Raw genomic sequence first — 21,001 nt, forward strand, 5'->3', positions numbered from 1 at the left:
GCGCTATAAATGTTTTTATGGATCGTAAAATGTCTTCCTTTACAACCAATAAAGAGCTTGTCCCACTGTTTGACGAACATCTATGTCAGAGAGATAGAGAGTGAGAAATAAACGACCGGAGTGTTTCATCGATCCATGGAAATTACGTTTTATTGGGCAATAAAATCACATTCTGGCGATCCTTTGTTTCTAATAAAAATGTCACCTCTTCTTTTATAACATTTTCGTTATAGATAGTAGCGGGAATAAGATTTAAGATTTAGTGTAAGCTTTCTTTCACATGCATTTTAGTCCCTCATAGTTTTTATATTACCACGTCGATAAAAACAAAGTACAATGCGCATTACGGAAGATCATCGAACTAACAACCTCGATTGTCGAACTTAGTGGGTAGAGCGCTTTCGTAAATTTGTGCTTACCCATCGAGAGTCGGTAAAGTAGAGCGTTCTCATAAATGCTGATATAGGGCTGACCGATGCTGCCATCTGGTACAGTCCAATTTAGCAAAGAAAAGTAGTGCCCGCGGAGTATTACATCAAAGCAAATGCTTTGAAAATCTTCTTTAGATCCTTATATTAATGAAATTCAAATTATACTGGAAATTTATCGAATATATAATTTTAATGAGAATTATTGAATAAAAGTAACAATATTGTTTGTAGAAGGATAAAATTAAATATCGAATTAATGCAACAAAATAGTCATTTTCCTTCGTCTCCGCCTTAACCACGCCCACAAACTTGTGAGGGTGAAGCAGCCATAACTATACCAAAGATCGTTAATTCCGTTAGATGGCAGTGTCATACTATGGATACGGATCACCATATTATATTTAACACACTATACAAATTTGAATAGTCTGATTAAAAGCAAATCTCGTTAAAGTTTTATTTACTGTATCAAATCGATTTTATGCACTTTTAAGTCCAGTATTATATTTTGTAATTCAAATGCTTTTTTTATATCCGATTAAGTTGATGCGATAAAAGATTTCATTTATTTTTACACTTTTCAATGGCACATATTAAATTTATATTAATGCGCATATTAAAACAATGTTTTTCTTTAACTTCTAGGTTTATTCATGTTAATTGCGTTTTCATGTTTACGAACAAAGGTTCGTTTTTATTAAACTCGTATTTTTCAATTGTGTTACTCGGAAGAAAAAAAAAGCGAAGAAACATTTATTTACGTTCTTCTATTTTAGGAGACGAAAAAAAATGATACACAAAAGAGAGTACACTGAAATTAAATAAATTTATATTATAATACACATGATCCTACTTACAAATTTGGAATATAAATGTTATACATTGTTAGATATTTATAACAAAAAAATATATATATAAGCTAAGGTTTAAAAAATAAATGTCAACTTAGAACAATTACTACGAAAAATTCTTAACACCTTCGCGGATGCAGGTAGAAAGTCAATGGCGATATAAAGTTTCAATTACAGAATCAATGTCTCAATCATCGGAGCCTTTTATAACCAACCAAATGGAACTTTAATAGCGTCGAACGATTTAATTATATAACCGTACGAGATAAAGCCGGATAACTCGGAATGTAACGCTTAGTATATTTGCGAATTTGATGTCGTCAATTAAATAAATAACACTCTCGGCTGTTTTAAATAAATATCGTCCTCGAAGCGTTATTTAATTGAGCTCGAACGACCCGTACAATTACACTGCAATCCACGAAGTTAATCGAGGAATCGTTCCGCGGGTAATATTACGAATGGTCGAGGGGAGAATTTATGCGAGAAGTTGGCCGTGCAATCCGAAAAAGGAAGAAGATTAAGAAGAATGTTGCTCTCGAACAAATCTCGATTTTCAAGACCCGCGGCAGCAACATTGCAACGTTACGACTGATTTTACAACAAGAACAAAGATTTTACAATTCGATTTTCAAATAAAGAGTTTGAAAAGAATCCAAATTACTATGAATTTATACATTAAACTTTGATCTCTAGTGTGTGTATCGACAAAAAGTTATTTTATAATTTATCCGAATGTTCGATGATCCGAAAATTGGGAAATGTTGAGTTCACGAGAACACGAGTAAATAAATAATTCTCTTTCATTGACTATTGTATATTTAGACATTAGTACGAAGAGTGGGATAAGAATGTAAGATTTAAATACAATGTACCTTCTAGTCGACAGAATTATTTTCGAGACAATCGACTAACGGCTTTGGAATATCCGCTCTATAACTTTCTAGGATTTTTCGAGGATAGTTACTTTAGCAATGGGATTTCTATACAATGAACGCATTATTTCTCTTACTCACATTTTTTTTTTTTTTAATAAAATAGATCAAAAAATGATCGTAGAACATGTTGAAGAGATTTAAAAGAGATTTTCGTAAAAAACTTAAACGTTTAAAAAACATTCAGAATAGAATGAAAATCGTGTTTAGAAAGTTCTTTTCAGTTAGATTTTCATAAAAATGCCGTTAAAATGGAACACGCGCGGGATAAAAAGGAAACGTCGTGAAAATAGTAAAAAAGTAGAGGCCTTTTTTTAAAGGCAATATTGGTGTGCACAGAACAACGCATTCGATGGGCCATCCGTCTTCCGAGAATGAATAGCCGCCCCACGACGAAAATACGAATTATAGGATGGATCTTTAGGATAGATAGCACACCCAAAACATCACTTTTTTTTACTATTCTTTTTTACCTGGACGCAACTTTCTACTTTCTTTCTTTTTTTCAACCCCCTATATCCTATACAGAAATAAACTTTCACTTTCGCCCACTATCGCGACAAGTTTAGACAGATAAAAGATTCCCTCGAAAACTCGTCTAGACGAAGAATATGCATCACTTTCAACAATTATAAATGGACAAACAACGAGTAAGTTTATAAGTACGGATATTATTAATATAAATTGAAATTATGAAATACAATTTGCTCGTATGCGAGATTTCTTTCTACCGACAAAAAATTATTTCAGATATTAGTGGAATACGTATAATATGTGTGAGTGTGAGTGTATTCAAGTAATTAAACATTCTGATATTACATGTAGGTATCACTAAATATGCAGGTTACATCCTTGCTATAAACAATTGAATAGAGAAATGAATTTTTCAGTCACGTACTAATTGCATCTATATTTGAATGACAATTTTAATTACATGTTCCTTTTTATTTTGGAGAAAAATATATATAAATAAAAGCACGTTAATAAAAACTTAGGAAGAAATTTTGTTTTAGCAATTTTAATTTAAATTGCCCTGTTTAGAATACGTAGAAATGTATTCCTCGGCGAATATAAACAGACAAAATAAATATTTCTCATTTTGCAGGGAAATAGTGTGACAAAAATTAAGTTTGCACAACGTTACGGAATACAGACTTACTCCGGCCGGTGAACGCGTCTACCCTTCTCTTAAGAGCATACACAAACGGAATAACTTATGAAATTATGAAAGCACGCTCGCGCGTGGTATATTCTCATTAGATTCGCCGAGGAAACTTATTTCACGAAAAAGAAAATAGCCGAGAGCGTGGTTAGTGTTTCAACTTGACGAAGGCTTTTCCGTTTTGTTTCGTGAATGTTCAAAGGAACATCGTGTGTTAAACTATAAACGATGTAAAAAAAACAACCATATAGACCGATACTAAAAGTATTGTACTTCCATATTTTAGACAAAACTTTACTGGAAATACTAATATATATATATATATATATATCTTTCATATTATTACAAATATATTAAATTTGTATTATATTAACGTGAAATTGCAGCTAAGTTATTTTATAAATTAAAGATGAATACTATTTGCTCATGAATTATGGTAGTATAAAAAATAATAAATATCAAGCTCACCTTAGTATAGTTGTGTACATTGAGGCGCTAACAGAGGGTGGTGTGGATTCGCGGTGGGGTGGTCAGGGGGGCTACGGTGTAGGGCGTACCCCTAGTTACCCCCCTCGGGACCCCCACCGCCGCCTTGTTGCTGATGCGCAGCCGCGGCCGCTGCCGCTGCTTTTTGCGCTTGCGCTTGCTTTTCTTGCTCGTTCAATTCTTTTATCGCCTGTATTTCCTTCTTCAGCTTCATCCGTCGATTCTGAAACCATATCTTGATCTGCCGTTCCGTCAAACATAACGCGTGTGCCATCTCGATCCGCCTCCGCCTGGTGAGGTAGTGATTTGTGTGGAATTCTTTCTCCAGTTCCAACGTTTGATAACGCGTGTAGGTCTGTCGGCCGCGCCTGCGCAGTCCGTTCGCTCCTGCAACATCCACCGAAAGGGCCTTATCAGCGACACAATCTTTATTTACTTTCCTTATCTTTAATATTATTACCATTATCTTCAAATATAATTATGCACAATTAATTTGTAATTATTATAAATTATGCAGTAATCTCTACCTCTCATATTCTAAATTACGGCCTTTCAAATCTTTCCACTTGACGATCCCTTTTACACGAGCTAATATTTTAAACATGAAACGTCTACGAACCTCAAGCTTATTTATGCAACCTCATATGAGGTCCCGATCAACATTTTGAGAAATCTTGCTCTGAATGATAAAAAATTAGTAAAACACTGTACGGAATTTATGATTATGTGATTTTAATTTGAAACCTGTAGAACCATTTCTATACTTTACAAATATTTAAACTGTTAAATTACAATTGCATTTTAGGCTAATTTTGGGTATATATTAGTCAGTATTAAATATAAATTATTAAATAAACTATAATACTATAAGACAATAGCAGTAAAACTACTTCTTTTTCTAAATGAAAATGTTCGAATTAATTTTAATCAATTTCACATTATTGACGATTGATTTATTTGAACATAACTAAACTCAATTGTACGTGTACAACATTGTAGAAAAAAAACGACGATAAAAAATCTTGGATACGTCGATGTTACCGCAAACGGGAGTTTCTTTGAGAAGTTTGTAGCGATAGGTGTAAACGGTTTTAAATAAAGCAATGGTGAAGTCGTTCATGGGACGACAACGACGACGACAACGACTAGGAGCATGAGAAGGATCAAAAAAGTCGAGAGAAAGAGAAAGAAAAGAAAAGAAAAGAAAATAGAAAGTAAAAGAGAGTTGGATGAGAGAGAAAGAGAGAACTTTGAGCATCCACTTGGGTACAGTAGCGGAATAAGCTTCGAAGGGGGGGAGGAGGCGCAAGCTCACCTTATCGGCCGTTACTGCCTCGTAAAAACCCTCCCGTTTCACCTCCCCCGCACCGGCACGACCGTCCTACAGCAACCCACCCCGTCTCGCTTTTCTTCTCTTTTTTCTCTCTCGTTCTTTCAAGCTTCTTCTCTCCATAAGCAGGCAGCCTTTTACGTCGACTCTTGCACATACGGTCTATATCGAGTCGCATAAACGTTTATAATACTATCGTTTACCGACGTGCTACCTACACCTATATAAAACATGTATATACTTCTTTTTATCGTTGACACGGTGCACGAGCGAGCAAACGAGTCGTCACTTTTTACATTTTTTCGAAAAAAAAAAGACTTTGAAATCATTTAGTTAACTTATCTACCAGAATCAATACTTACAGAAATTGCTGAACAGATTTATTTAATAATTGATTATTAGAGTGGAAAATAGACAAAAATGGTTAGAAGATAAAACTAGACGTTTCTATTTTTTTTCGAATTTTTTCTTTTCCGCTATTTCTTCTTTCATGATTCATGTAGGTCACCTTTTCATAGATCATAAGTAATCCGGCCATAGGTCTCGAAATCATCGGGACTAAAGTTAATCGTACGAAAGCACAGCAATGACACGAACTCGCAACTCTCTCGAGTCCCTCTTCATTTCTCTCTCTCTCTCTCTCTCTCTCTTCTCGGTGGTCACGAATCACGGTAGCCAATAAACGCATCATATTTACAACCGTATCCCCGGCTATCTATGGTCGACGAAACGACCGTTCTCCCGTACGTATCTACTACGTGCCAGTTGGCTGGCGCACAACAGACGCGCGCGCGCGCTCATGTGTCCACTCTCTCTCTGTCTCTCTCTCTCTCTTTCTCTCTGTTGGTTTCAGTGAGTAGATAGTATGAGGGAGCAGTGGTCAAACCGAGTTCATATCGGCTTGATGTTTATTATCGCTAGGTAATCAAGTGGTCCACCATCCAAACTCACCCCCGTTTCTCTCCCAAACTCTCGCTTGATTTCTCTTCCCTGAGTAACTTCGCGATATTCTCATTCCAGGTTCTTGCGCGCGTCAACTCGCGCAAAACTTCGCAACCCACGGTCGAGGGGGTAACTCGAATTATGGAGGAACGTTTATAAGGGTTATTTGTCATACGCTTCCACTGTTTCTCCCGGACCGTGAGGCCTTCGTCGATTCCTCTCCCTTTTTTCTTCTCTTTTTCTTTTTGCCTTTCTTCCTTGAAAAGCACCGCCGCTTTCTAGTGAGGGCTCGATGGACTCGAGCAAACTTATAAATAAAAGCACGCCACCTCTCCTCCCTACCCCAATTAAGCTGCCCTCGTACGTTTCCGCAAAGTAGAAAATGCGACGTGCTTTTCATGCCCTTCCTCCAACCCTCCTTACCAACCTCGGAGGATCACGTCTCTTATCGCGCGTGCCTTTCTTCCTTCCTTCCTTCCTTCCTTCCTTCCTTCCTTCCTTTCTCTCTTCTGGTCTCTTCCAGTTTCGAGGTTTCGCGAAATTTCCATCTTCGTTTCTCCCTTTAACCTCACCGATTATCTCGTCCGTATGATCGCACGTGCATTCACGGAGAAATTATTAGGTATAGCGGTTTACATTTCTAGTGTTATCCTTGAAAAAGGAAAAATATGAAAATCCCATTAACTTCCTTCTGTTTTCCCTTAAATGCGAAATACCTTTTTCGATCGTTTATTCTATTTAGAATTTTTTTTGTTTAGAAAAACTTACCTCATATTATCTTAAATTTAATTTCTATTTAACATTCTAGAGATCTGTTTCCTGAACAGTGCATCATCACTTTCATATGTCTGGCTTTCTGTTCTTCTGCCAGATCTTTCAGAATCACCAAAATTCGATCAAGCTCCGCAAGTTCACTCGTTCGGCCCTTTGGGATATATCGGAAGATGAAACGAAGTTAGGGGAATCCTAAGTTCGCCATGCTCCTGTACAAGCGTATAGAAGAAGCGTGCGTAGCTGTTTAACCAACGGGGGTGGATACGTTTTATGCTGAGCCCGTGAAACGTGTTTCATCCGGAGAAGAACCTTTAGGGAAGGCAAGGAAAGAAGAAGGGTATAGGGAAAGAAAGAGAGAGAAAGAGAGAGGTGAGGAGCGTTCGTTGTGGATAAGAAAAACGGGAGAAGAGAAGAGCACGCGCTTAGGGAGAAGGAAAATATTTCGGTCGTTACTCACGCCTTTCTTGAAAAATGCTTCCTCGTATTTCGTCTGAAACTTCAGCCGAACGAAACTTTCGTCCGACGAATTGTTCTTCTTAGTCGATGACGTATCTACGTCGAAAAAGTTTTTGCGAGAGAGAAAGAGAGAGAGAAAGAGAGAAAAAGAGAGAGGTACAAGAAATACGAATCATTATATATGATATATATATATTATATTGTTTTTTCCCTTTTTCGTCTTCATTTTTATGAACGAGCGAACATATGCTCAAAATGGTTCGTGTTCTTAACTCGATTTTGGAAGAAATTTTGTCAATAAAATGACTCGCCCACAAAGTTATGCTTTAATAGTAAAAATGTAATAAATTGATTTAAAAAATGTTAAAACAGCTCGTCAAACGTTTAGAATTGTGTTAGCAATATTTCTTTAAGAGAGAAATACAACGAATGAATAAAACGATTGATTGTCGAACGAGGGCGGAGGAAAATAGAAAATATAAAGATTTGGAACAAAGTAAAAGATTTAAGGACGACCGTGACATTTCGCCGGGTAATCAGAAATTTTTTTTCAACTCGGTTGAAATTATCTAGGAAGCAGAAAAGGGATCCTTAGCGTACGGTAGTAGGAAGGGAGTTTCGTGGAGTATTCGAGCATAAATGGAAAGTCGATGGGGATGGGGTTTTGCGAGGAGTATGGGGAGAGTTTGGTTGTTGCCAACTCTAATAAGAACAGCCAATACGTTGATTGCTGGCGGGGATTTAGCGGTATAACTCTGTTCGCGGTTCGCAAAACACGATTCCGAAGCTCCCTTTTGGAGTTCCCAGTGCTCTCCTTTCGGCCTCCCTCCGAGCTTCCTGTTTGAAACTCGTATAGGCGAAAGCTCCTATCATACGCGAAGACCAATCAAATCAAAGTAAGTGAATTGCTCTGAAGCACGAAGTAGAAGAAGAAGAAGAGGAACCTACAGGCAGTGTTTATGCACTACTATAAGATGTTCCCTTAGGCTTACGTTCTAAAGCGCTCCCTCATGCAACTTTTTGTCGATAAAGGTCGAATCGTCGATCATTCTTTTTGCCAAAAGATATTTACGATAATTCGGTTTTCGATGTATTACGTATAGGCTGTATAATTTAATTTGTCTATTGATTTTGATATTCGTTAGAATTTATTTTTAATTTTATTTTATTCGATTTCGTTCATCTCATTTTAAATGTCACTAATTTTTTGGATTATTATTCATATCAAATCATCCAAAAGTTTCTCACTTTTTTTAAATAACTTTTACATGTATAATAGTTTTTAGTTAATAGTAACTTAAGAAAAGAGTGCAAGAACTTTTTGTGACAATGAAATAAATATTATTTATTCCTCATTCGTATGTGACACGTGCATCGTTAAATCAAGATAATAATGAAAAAGAAATAATTCCAAAAATATATAAACATAAAATAACAGAACGGTAGATATTCAAGCGTGATATAAAAATCGGCCAATCGTCGACTTAGAAGTAAATCGTCGTCTTGATAATTAGAACGCTTACTTCCATCGTCGAGAAACAAGAGTAGCCTACGGGTGGCTCCCTTTTCACGTGTCATAAGTTTCGGGCTTCCGGTGACTCCTAGCGAGCGACACGTCCTTTCTCTCCCCTTTACTCAGAACGTGCTAGAAAAGGCAGCTCACGCAAGCAAGCTTGTAGAAGCTCGTAGCGGCGTTTGCGTTGCTACAACGAAGAACGAAAGGCCTTTCTCACTAGAGAGAGAGAAAGACACAGAGAGAGAGAGAAAGAGAGAAAGAGAGTCCCGGAGACACTTGGTATGAGAAACGCGTAGCTACGCAGCAAGATCGTAGCTCAACGTGGGGTATACCCTCTTCCAGCTTCACCAAGGTAGGTAATCCTCTCGGGGGCGTGAGTTACTGCTCGCCATCTCCCGCCTTCCCTCGGCTTCCCCCTCGGCTCCCTCGCCATTTCTCTTCTCTTCTCTTCTCTGTTACCTCCACCCCCCCCTCTCTCTCTCTCTCTCTCTCTCTCTCTCTCTCTTTCTCTCACTTTCTTTCTCTTTTTCTTTCTTACTCACTCTTTAGATTTCCTCTTTTCTCCTGGTGAATCGTCTCCTCCTACTCTTGGTGCTCTCTTTCCTCTCTTAGGGGCTGCTGCCGTTGCCGAGAAAGCTCCGAAAGAAAGTTACTGACTCGCTTTTCAAGAAGAGAAAGAGAAAGACACGAAGAGAAAGAATGAGAGAGAGAGAGAGAGAGAGAGAGAGAGAGAGAAGGGCGATTCGTAAGACGCTGCAACATGGCACAGCTGGAGCGCATTAGTCAACCGTAATTAATAAGTTATGTACAGGAGGAGACTAACGAAGAGAGACGAGAAACTCTTTCTCTCTCTATCTCTCTCTCTCTCTCTCTCTCTCTTTCTCTCTTTCTTTCTATCTCTCTCTTTCTCTATCTCTCCTTTGCTTTACTCTCGCGCACTTCACGTGGATGTACGTGCACGAGGAAAAATAAGCTATGGAAAATCGTAAATAAAGGGTACACCTTTACGACGTGAATAAATTAGAAGTTGGCTGAGGAAGGGGTAAGCGTCCCCTTTCGCGAGAATCGATAGTCTTATGGGATTCGCCGCGTTTAAAAGACGTCTCGGTTTCCGCTTTCGGCTGACTCGATAAATAGACCGCTTTAAGTCTTCCTTGCATTTAGTTTTAAATGCTACCTAATGTTTGTCCCGAATCAAATTCTTGATTTTTACTGTACTGTTATATCTATGCCGTATTCTTTAGGAATTTAATGAGATTAATGTTACTAACAACTTGAGTCTGTTTAATGAACCTTTAAAGTCTGATTTTATTGTTTGAAACATATCGTTAATGAATCTACTTAGTTAGTATATTGTGAACACCATCGATTGTCTTCGAAACTGATGATTCATGCTAATTTTACGTATTTTAATAGATAAATCTATTCAAAAGAAATACCCTAACCATTTATCCGCCTATATTCGGAGTTTCACTCGATTTCTTTTTATCTTCGAAAGGGAACTTGAAGGAAAACTTTTTATTTTTTTCCTTTCTTTTATCTACGCGATTTCTCGTTTCCAAAGTATCGCGAAAAAAGAAATCGAAGGAGATATCAATCTATTACGTTGGAATCAGTAACCCATGTTTCTACCGTTCGAGTAGAAAATTGGAAGAGTCCTCAGAAAATCCCGGGAAAAAGTTCATAGCGGACACGTCGATGAGGGTCGCTAGAGAATACATTTTCTACTATTTCTTTCGGTGAAATTTATTTCTCGACGAAAAATTTACATTTGATAAAAAGTAGAAAAAAAGTATTCGAACAGTAGTTACAATTATTTGTTTTTATCTGTCGAAAAAACATACGACTCGTACAACATTTATTTTCTCGATGACTTTTTCTAAATGAACGAAATCTTGTAATAAATTTATTCTGTAGAATGTCGATGATCAGATGAATAGCTTGAGGCTTACTGAGAATATCGTCAGAAGACGTTTGAACGAAAGAACGAACGACCGACCGATCGTAGCCCTAAAACGACGAAGAAGTTACGCGACGCGGACAAGAATGTCGTCCACAGCCGGTAGGATATAGCGTGGCCATAAGAAGAACGAATGGAGCGTTCGGGAATAAGATATCGGTTTTACGTGCAGGCACTTTTGAATAAACGCCTCGGCACACGATCGGCTGCTGCCGCGGGCAAGGTGGCGACCGCGACTCCCACGCGTGAAAATCATCTAAAAAGAGTGCAAAGAAAAACAACATTTTTTTATCTTTTAACTTTCCTCTTAAAAAAATCTAAACAGTTCGCGTAAACTTTTCTTTTCATTTCCAAAAAAAGAAAAAATTCCATTACCAATCATATCCGATTTGATCCGAATAAAAGAAGTCATAAATGAATGATTTTAAATTTGGAAAGAACAATGTAAGGAAACATTAGTTTTGAAGAGATGATTTTTAATTAATATCAGTACCTAAACCATTATAATTTAATGAACAAAAATTGTTCCTCGAAAGCTCACGAGGAAAAAAAAGTGAAAGCTTCGAGACGTTGGCGAGTCCATAAATACTTGTACTTTGATGCAAAAATAACTTACGGTCTTACGTTTGATCCTGCTTAATCCGTTAAATCCTCGGGATTCGCGTTGCCTTACGTGTTGCTTCCTAAATTTTCGTCGCAAAAAGCGATCATAAAGTTTTCGGCACTACGACGACGGTACAAAGTACAATCGTAAATTCGATTTAAATCGTTTAGTTGCTCGAAAGTTAATAATCGCTTGTTGCTTCCTTTTCTTTTCGTTAAAAAGACGCACAAACTTTCTCCAAGTTATTCTTTATTTTGGAAATGTTTCTTTATTTTAGACATTTTTTACGTAATCTAACAAGATCGAAAGATATCAACGTCGCTATATTTTTACGTAATATTCGAGATTATGATTGAAAACATAATTACATACAATATATTCTAATCAGAGTTTCGATCGAAACGTAGGTGGCATTGACGAAATCGAGTTGTACGAAGGTCGAGTATATTTCAAATCGTTCTCATATCTGTAGTCAACTCGAGTCCACTTATTCTCCTATATGGAAAGAACTAGCTTATTCGCATAATAAGCTACATAGTACGGAACCATTCGACGTTACGCAGGATCGTTAAGAGAACGAGTCACGACGCGTGTATATACGAATAAGCATTGCCTAATAAAGAGAACCGATTTAGATAAGAATTTAATTGATCGAGCATACTTAGAAGTCAAGATTAGTTAAAAGATTATTAATATTGTTAACATTGTATCTATCGATAATCAAACATCATTTCGTATTATCGAAAATTTACGTCTTCGCTAAGATAAATTAATTCGTTTATACCGAATTTTTCTTATTTTTACGATTCGACGCCTTCGAGTTTACGTGAGTATTATATACACATATATATGTATATATATATATTCCCATATATCGTAAAGTAAACACACGGGACGTGTCACGATATAAAATATTCATACAACGTAGGTATCTCACGAGGATTTAAACTGTACGTTGAGTTCATAGCGAGAGTTTACCAAATTTTGTCTGCGAGCGAGGATATATATATGTACATAGAAAAAAAAAAGAAAAAAAATTAAAGAAAAAAAAATAGAAAAAAAGAAGCGAAAATCGAAGAAGAACAAGAACGTAAAGAATTTCACGGTGTCTAAATTGTTTCTCGAAGCTATCGATTCTCTTTGGATAGAGGGGCATCGAGAATCGGCGAGGACAGAGCAACGATGTCCGTTGAGAAATTTAATTAACGCGTACATGCAAAGCTCACCCGCGGCTCTTCTTTCTTTTCCATTTTTTTTTTTTCTACATCGATGCCAACGAACGGTAACAACAACAACAACAACAACAACAACGACAACGACCACGAGTAAAAGCAAACGAGGAGGTTGTGGGGGTATTTTTTTCTACAACGATCCAGCTGCTACTTGTGGTAACTGTAATAATTATGCAAAGACCGAATGCAACGGGGCAACTGTAGATAAAGAGAAGAAGGAAGAAGAAGAGAAAGAAGAAGAAAATAAAAAGAAGAGGAGGAAGAAGTGAAGAGAAGAAAAATAAGAAAAAGAAAATGAAGAAGAAGAAGAAGAAGAAGAAGAAGAAGAGGAGGTAGGAGGACGCTTCTACTCGGTAGAAGCCGCGAGCAAAAGAAGCAACGGGAGACAAGATGGTGGAGAAGATGGCATGCAAAAGAGGCTTTCGTAGGTAAGCGAACCGAGCCGGTTGTAAGGCGACACCTCGCGGCTTCGTGTTTCTTTCTCTTCTTTCTCCATTTTTCTCACCTCCCGAACGTATTCCGTGTTCCTCTTGACTAAAAATTTTCGTACCACCGTGCATTTCGATCTTCTTTTTATATCAATTTCGACTTATTGTTAGTCAGTTCAATTGTTAAACTTAATCGTTAATAGAATATTTCTAATAATTATTTATATCTTTCGTTTAAAATATATTCGACAGGAGAAAATGAAGAAATCTAATAAAATATTTCTAACTTGGAAAAATGATAAGAAGAAATTTAAATAATTGATTAAAGACGAAGTTTGATACAGGTGGGTGGTTAATCTCGATAAAAAAGTTGCAAGAAAGAAAAATTGTTTCTTTTATTTACCTGATCTCGCGAGTATAAGTTCTAGCAATAAGTTTTGTAGATGGTCAAGTTTTCCTTCTCTCTTGATCTTTGAAGAAAAGACGAAGACGAATAAGAAGAAGAAGAAGAAGAAGAAAACGAAGTAGTAGAGGAAGAGAAGTGAGGGTATGGGGAGGGACATGGTTTCCAACGGGCAACCGACCCACCAACCACACATATATCTGCGTCCTAAAAGGAATTCCAGAATATATTTTACATATGCTTTATTGCCGCCTTATTTCCAACTCTATGGGCACGGATCCCGAAGAAGAAGAGAAGAGAAGAAGAGGAAGAAGAAGAAGAAGAAGAAGAAGAAAGAGAAGGAGAGAGACCACGAAGATAGCACACGCACGCGTTCCTGCTTGGGCACAAAGGGCCGAGACCGGGTCGAGTAGAGCCATGCGGAGTTCTGCGGAGCCATGCGGACGCGAGGTTAATGCAGAACGCGTCGCTAAGTTTTTGTTGCGCCTCCGTAAGCTCCTTCGTGCGCATATATGAGCCCATCGACGTCACCTGTCCTCCGGATAAGCCAAAGTCTCCTCTCAGTTGGACCTCCTAATTTTAAATGCGAGCCATTCGTCGCCGATAATTCCGACCTTCTTGTCCTCCTCCTTCGAACGACCAGGACAAGATTGCATTCTCGATGTCCTTTTCTACGAAATCGAATCGTTACTTTCGTACGAGCTCGAGTTTCTTTCGAGTTATCGTTTCGAGAAATAACAGAGACGTCTGTGAATATCGAATATATGTATGTGTGTATTTGTGTATGGTGTGTCTCTCTGATCTGTGTGTGTGGATGTGTGTGTGTGACTGAATCTTAACATAGTATAAATAGAGATATATCCTAATGCTTAAGTTCGCCAAATATAGGTATATATCAGACTTTATTTCGTCAAAGCATTGATTTACGAGGGCATTCCACTTTGCGAAGAGATAGAAAATATGAGAAAAAAAAAATAAGAAGGAGGGGCAGAGAACCGAAGTTGGACACGATATCGAGCCAGCTTCCGACAGGCAAAAATATATAATAAGCTAGTATACCCTGGAGGCCGGTGCGCTTTGGCGTAATGACTTAACTTGTAGCTAGATGATTCGATAATTTGCGAGCGGGGAGTAGGATATACCGGATTAGTGTGGCTTTCTTGCGCGTTCTCTCGCAGCACGGGGGCAAGGCTTCCTTTGCTTTCGTGATAGAAAGAGAGAAAGCGAGGGGTTGGTTGAGTCGAGTCGAGTGGAGTGTAGAGAAGTAGTGTAGTGGGGATTGGAGGGGAGAGAACCGGACCCCTCCGAGGGGTCCCCTTGCTCGGAGATTCGTCCGTGCATACACCGTGGGGGCCCGCGTTTGGTTCTCTTGGCCTCCGGTGGCGCGCGCGCGCACCACCACTACTACTATCAGAGAGAGAAAGAGAAAGAAAGAGTGAAACGGGCCCAATCTAGAGAGGCGGGGAGAGCCGGTTCCGACGAAGATAAACGCGATGGACCCGAACATCGCGCTTATATACCCTTCAACGAGCGACTATGATTATCGAGGAGACCACTATTTCGACTTTTCGCGTCTCCTCCTCTTCGTTTTCTTTGTCTTCCTCGTGCGAACAACGATGTTCGTAGAATTGTCCGAACCAACGCGAGATACGCATTATGCTGATGCCCACGGCTTCGTTTCGGTAATGGCGCGAAGTAATGGCGCTGAAGAGCAACGCCCAATGCACTCCGAGAAGAGACTAAGATTGTCAGATTTAAACTAAGAGAGACGTTGGCCGTATCATTATGGCGGTATGCTAACTACGCTACCACCGTTCACGATATGTCGCGCGAAAATAGATAAATGTCTGTTCAAGCCTATCGTCTTACCTAATTTATTCCTCATCTCGAATGAGACTCGTACCTGCTGCTGAACGAAACCCAAACAGTTTCTCGTTCTTCAGAATTTCTTCCTTTTAAAAATCAATTTTAATTCTCACCTCGACTTCCTCGATGTCTGAGAAATATTCATATACGTGGTCAGGTTTTTCAACTATTATACTTTTTGATTTGTAGGGATATATATATTTAATTCTAATTATTCTATATTATCATGTATCTATTTGAATCTGTCAAAAAACTATTATTCTTTTCTACAGAAAGTTTGAATAATGTTAGTTAATAAAAGAATAATCGGCATTAAATCGTTAGAACTCGACGTGGTTTCCTTTTCTCAACGATTTCTCGTCAAAAAGAACGGAAGGCAACGATGCCGATCATAAATCGTTCGTAAAGCTATCTCGAGCCGCCGCCCCACGGCTACCGCCGCCCCCGCGACCACCATTAATAATCGCCGTGAAATGAGGAGTCGCGAGGAGACGCGGAAGGAAAGAGAGAAAGAAAAAAATCAGCTTCATTATTCAACGCACGCTCGCCACTATGTAGTTTTCTCTTCTGCCTTCTTGCCGCGCGATTATTCCGCCGCGTGCGAAAATAATAATGAACTCGTATAAATCAGGAAAGTTGGAGCTCTACTAGTTCTGTGGTTACTCTATTCGCGACTCTCTCCTTCCTTCTCACTTCTTCTTTCTATCTCTCTCTCTCTCTCTCTCTCGCTCTCTCTCTCTTTCTCTCGCTTTCTCTGTTTCGCATGCGATACGTTAGCGATATGCGAGCTCTTTGCCAAAAATGTTTTTACAACTTTACTGGCACATATTAAAAAATCCGAATTCGATGAGAAAATTTTTCACATTTTTTTTCCGATCGTTCCATGCTATTCGGCCTCGTTTCAGTTACAATATTTACGTATTACATATATTTTCTCGATCGACAATGGTATAACTACTTGAAAAAACACTTTGTGAAAAATGAACGACTATGACAATCGACCTCGAGATTCAAAAACCCTCTTTCATTCGAACGGATACATTTTTTCTAGGTAATTCTTCTCTTCGACTCAGGTATATAGGTTTATCTCGTCTCTGTGTGAATTCTTTTTAACCAACCTAAAAAAAAAATCTCTCTTTTCTACTACGAGCTCGATCTCGCGTGAAAGTTGATACATAGTAGAGGCGGATGACCCTTGAATGTTCTTCTAAAGATTTATATTACCAAAATGATCTATAATCTATGAATATCTCTAACCACGCCGAGAATCGCAACTATGTTATATGCAAATAATGGGGACATGTAAAAATTCAAGAAATTGTTATTTCTTTTTTTATCAAGAAAAATGTGTTTATTAAAAGATCAGACAATTAATTCAAGGTGTTGTTCATTCGTAAATTCTTTCTTATCTTATTTAAAATAAAATAAAATCTAACATACGCGAACTCACAGATTTATGCAATTAACACGTTAAATCGCAATCATATGTCGTCATTTATATATCTCATTTATTTTATATCAAAAATTGATCAAAGAAAAAAATACAAATAAAAAAAAATGGGGTAAATACGGGAACGTTCCAGATCCGTCGAGGATGGGATCGAGGTAGAATCTGAGAGGGCGGTCAACGTCGCTTTGTCGCTATGATATATGCTGATTAAGACTCTGGTAGCGAACATTATCGCCGGCTTGTAAGTCATGGGCTCGAAGGTACGTCGCCGTAGGACAGAGTTGCTAGTCACAAGGTGGCTACGCGCACACCATGCGCTAACGGTGCGACGGTGTCGCGCGTGCTAATTTATTGCGAACCGTGCTTTCTCCTGTATAACGCATTTATACAACCGTCCTCTGTCATTCTCTACGGGCACTTTCCCTCCAGAGACTGTGAACGAGCAAGTAAACGAGAGAGAGAGAGAGAGAGAGAGAGAGAGAGAGAGAGAGAGAGAGAGAGATAGAAAGAGGGTGTTCGTAGCAGCATGTAAGTATACACATACATGTACATATATACAAGTATATCATATGTACATATATGTATATACGCGTATACTTAGGTGTGGTATAAGGTTGGTTGATACCCATAGGTATAATATAGGGAGTGAAGCGAAGCCCTATTCAAAGCGGATGATTCAGTGGCCGCTGCTGCGTTCGGATAAGATCTCGTACCGCGCCGCCTCGTTCGTCTTACCATGAGCCTGACCAACCTGTAACTACGTAACCGAGCGAAGGACCAATCCTTTTCCGTTCTTTCCCTATCGTAAACGGCTGCCCTGGAATCTGGATCATTCTAGGCTCCGAAGAAGAGCCCTCGAATCGCTCCTCGAATCGCTCCTCGAATCGCCCTTCAACTCTACGTCCCCATCAATTTGCGTAAAATCCATGCTTTGAAAGATGCTCGTCGATCGAGCTTGCGAATTATGTACTTTGAGCAAAGGACGGGGTTTGCGTTCAGTTTCCATCGCCTCTATTTCTCTCTGGTATAGAATTTTCAGTCGAATCATACTTTTTGATTTGTAATATTTGATTATAAATTTTGTCTACGTTTTATTTGTATTTTATGTTATTTTATTTGTATGGAATATCTTGTGGAATATTATAAAATGAGAATGACCTTTTCGTTGAACTTTCGCTTGGCAAATATTCAAATTCCTTTGACGAATAATAGATATTTAAGTAAGTATGTGCATAGCGATTAATATTAATCGCGCTTGATCGTTTGATAGCACATAAGACGAGCGACTAACTCGGAGCTCGTTTAATCGCTTTATTTGCAATGGTAAGTCCAAGTTCTCGACGCGTTAACAAACTTACATCGTTGCCCTAAACGATTTTTCCACGCTCGCTAATTGGCGATAACCTTCTCTCGTAGCGGCACCGATTTCCAAGCTGACCTTTTCCCTGTCTCGAATTAATTAGCTCTCGGAGCTTTCTTGGATAATGAACGTGCACCGATGAGAGATTCGTAAAACACGCGCGCCGTTATCTCTACGCGAGAACGTTGCTAGCACGTAAACGTGCGTAGATATAATTATCGAGGACGAAATATCTCGAACGTTCGCCAGGATAATGGCGAGGGTTAAGAAATAATATTGGAAAATTCGAATTTACGTATAAGTTCTGATCGATGGAGTTAACGACCGACGAGGATCGATCTCTCTCGCAAGATGATCAAAAACGATCGACATAATCGTACTACCTTCCCTCTCATTTCTTTGCAATTCGAGCGTTCAACCGAAAATGCAAGAGGCGGTATAATCAGAGTAAGAAGAATCCCTCGACACGTTTTCGGTAACGAGTGGTCGTTCCACCCAACCGCGTCCAATCTCGTAACGCCTCGAATTCTCTCATTGGATGATGTCGTTGCGAGGTTGCGTCTCGAAGGAAGGAAGGAAGGAAGGAAGGAAGAAAAGAAAGAAGGATATCTCTCGCGAGGAAGCTGCTAGCTACCCGAAAGAAGAGGTTTGGTAGGACCCGTAATTGTAAACATTGGATTAATGCAAATGCGCGCTTAAAAGCTTAATTGCTTTGATAAAGTACAGGCGATGTATTAAATTCAAATGCATGTAAATTAATTCAAATTTATGAGAAATAGCTGGACGCGAAGCACTTACCTACACAGTGCGGGAAAAGAGGAAAAATAAAAATTAGTCCCCGCGGGGCCGGCTCCGTCACGAGAGAAAGTAAGCGAGAGAGAAAAAGAGTTTTTCGTTCCTCTCCCTTTTTACCCTCCCCCTTCATCCCTACCTCAATTCCCCACCCGTCATGTTCCCACCGCCTCCTGCCAAACTAACTCCCCACCACCCACCCCATACCCCAACAGCGTCGCTCCATCTTTTTCGCCAACGCGCCATGTTGCCAGCCAGATTGGCCGCTATGCAGGTTCCGCCAATAAATTTCGAGGCCTTTGCTTTTCGTCCGATACACATCGAATTTTAACGCGGTGAATCGTTACGCCGCTGATTAACGATTTTGAAATACGCTGCTACTCGCTGTGTACAGGTAGCCAGATACCCCTACTTTTGAGAAATACTTCTGCTTTTTCTTTTTTATTCGGTAATTACTGCTAAAGATGCGAGTTAGGTAGGATCCTACTAAATTTTTCATTAAAAATATTATCATTTATATTTCGTTCGTATAAAAATAGGAAGGATAGATTAATCGTCATTAAATGATAACATCGAATAGTCGAGTCAATGAAATTTCACCAGTATCTACGCTTTATTCTACGTAATAAAGTTCGGAGGTAAACAAAAGCGTGGTAATCCGTTCGGTCCATCGATCTTCGGAGACGTCGATCGAGTACCGAAAAGGGTGGAGAAGAAGAGAAATAGGAAAAACAGAAGGAGATGGTGTTTGAGGGGAATCCGAGACACACAATGGGAGAATCCTTTTTCCATGTTGAAGCAAGTTTACTATACGAACTCGATGATAGATGATAGAACATTCCATAACCGCGATAATGCCAGACCATCAATTTCGTCTGAGCTTGATTAGATAGGCGCGTTTTATTGCTGCTGCAAAATTCGACGTTGCTCGAGAGCGTTCGAAAAAATTCCGAACACTCCGAACTTTATCGTAAATACACAATGGGATTGCGAAATACGAGCTGGATAGGGGGGACGAGGGTTACGCGTATCGAGCCGTTTATAGGCTTTAGATATAGACCATTTCGATCGACGTGATTCACTCTAGTTGCCTTTCGCGACTCGTGAAATGTCAGGTGCGAGGAACGATGAAGGATTTTTCTTCGTTTTTCAAAGACGATTAGTTCCGTCGTGAGAGATTCTCACGCTTTCTCATTGGAATAACACGTCAAACAATTCGTTACCTTTGACGCGTCGTTCGTCGACCGAACAGATTCGATATTAATCGTTTATTCGTAATAAAACACGTTATACATCGATGCAACGATTCAATTTATTTTAATCGTATAAACTTCATTTATTATGAAAAAATATAAAAAATAAAACATTATTACATTCACCCCAGATCGCGCAGGGATAATTTCTTAAAGATTCTTAATACGTTCGAGGTTGCATTAAATCGACGAGAGGATTCGAACAGAAACCGGCTCCAATTTAAATCGAAACTCGAAGAATTTCTCACGGACGTTTAGTTCCTCAACCGAGATAGACGATTCTTAATTCGCCACGTCGTATTACGAAATTTATAGCGATGTCTTTTGCGAGTTACGTCGTTGACCCCTGTAGCATTGATTAATGACGTTATAATAATAAAAAAATAAGAAGAAATAAAACACGAAGACCAACAAACAAAAATTCGCGTTAGTGCTTAAGGCCTCGATTAAAGCGTTAATGCAATTAGCGCCGCGTTAGAAAGCCGCCGATAGTCATAACCGTCAAGATAAATCACCGATATCGTACGGTGCTAGTGCAGTTATTAGCAAGAATACATTCGATAACACTCGAGATAGTAGATTTTTTCGGCCGATCTAGATTCTAATCTAAATTTTGAGTACCGTGTCATTAGTCATTAATTGAGAACGTCATGATGTTCGTAAGAAAATTACATTGTAACAAAGTTGTTTTTTTTCAACGTTCGAATTTATATACGTTATTGTTAAGAAATTCAATTGGTTTCTCGGGCAATTTTAAAAACATGTAGGCA

General features: G+C 38.7%; 1 protein-coding gene across 1 annotated transcript in view; it reads right to left on the minus strand.

Moving 5' to 3' along the window:
* LOC106793158 (homeotic protein ultrabithorax-like) overlaps nucleotides 1–21,001 on the minus strand; it is a 116,238-nt gene that overhangs the window by 12,634 nt on the left and 82,603 nt on the right. The window contains exon 3 of the mRNA XM_014759846.1: nucleotides 3,848–4,252. Within this exon, the coding sequence (XP_014615332.1) occupies nucleotides 3,939–4,252 (314 nt within the window). The 3' untranslated portion in view covers nucleotides 3,848–3,938. The remainder of the gene's footprint in view (nucleotides 1–3,847; nucleotides 4,253–21,001) is intronic.

The sequence above is a fragment of the Polistes canadensis genome, unplaced genomic scaffold (genome assembly GCF_001313835.1).
Source record: "Polistes canadensis isolate GaletaPanama2010 unplaced genomic scaffold, ASM131383v1 scaffold_11, whole genome shotgun sequence".
Classification (NCBI taxonomy): Eukaryota; Metazoa; Arthropoda; class Insecta; order Hymenoptera; family Vespidae; genus Polistes; species Polistes canadensis.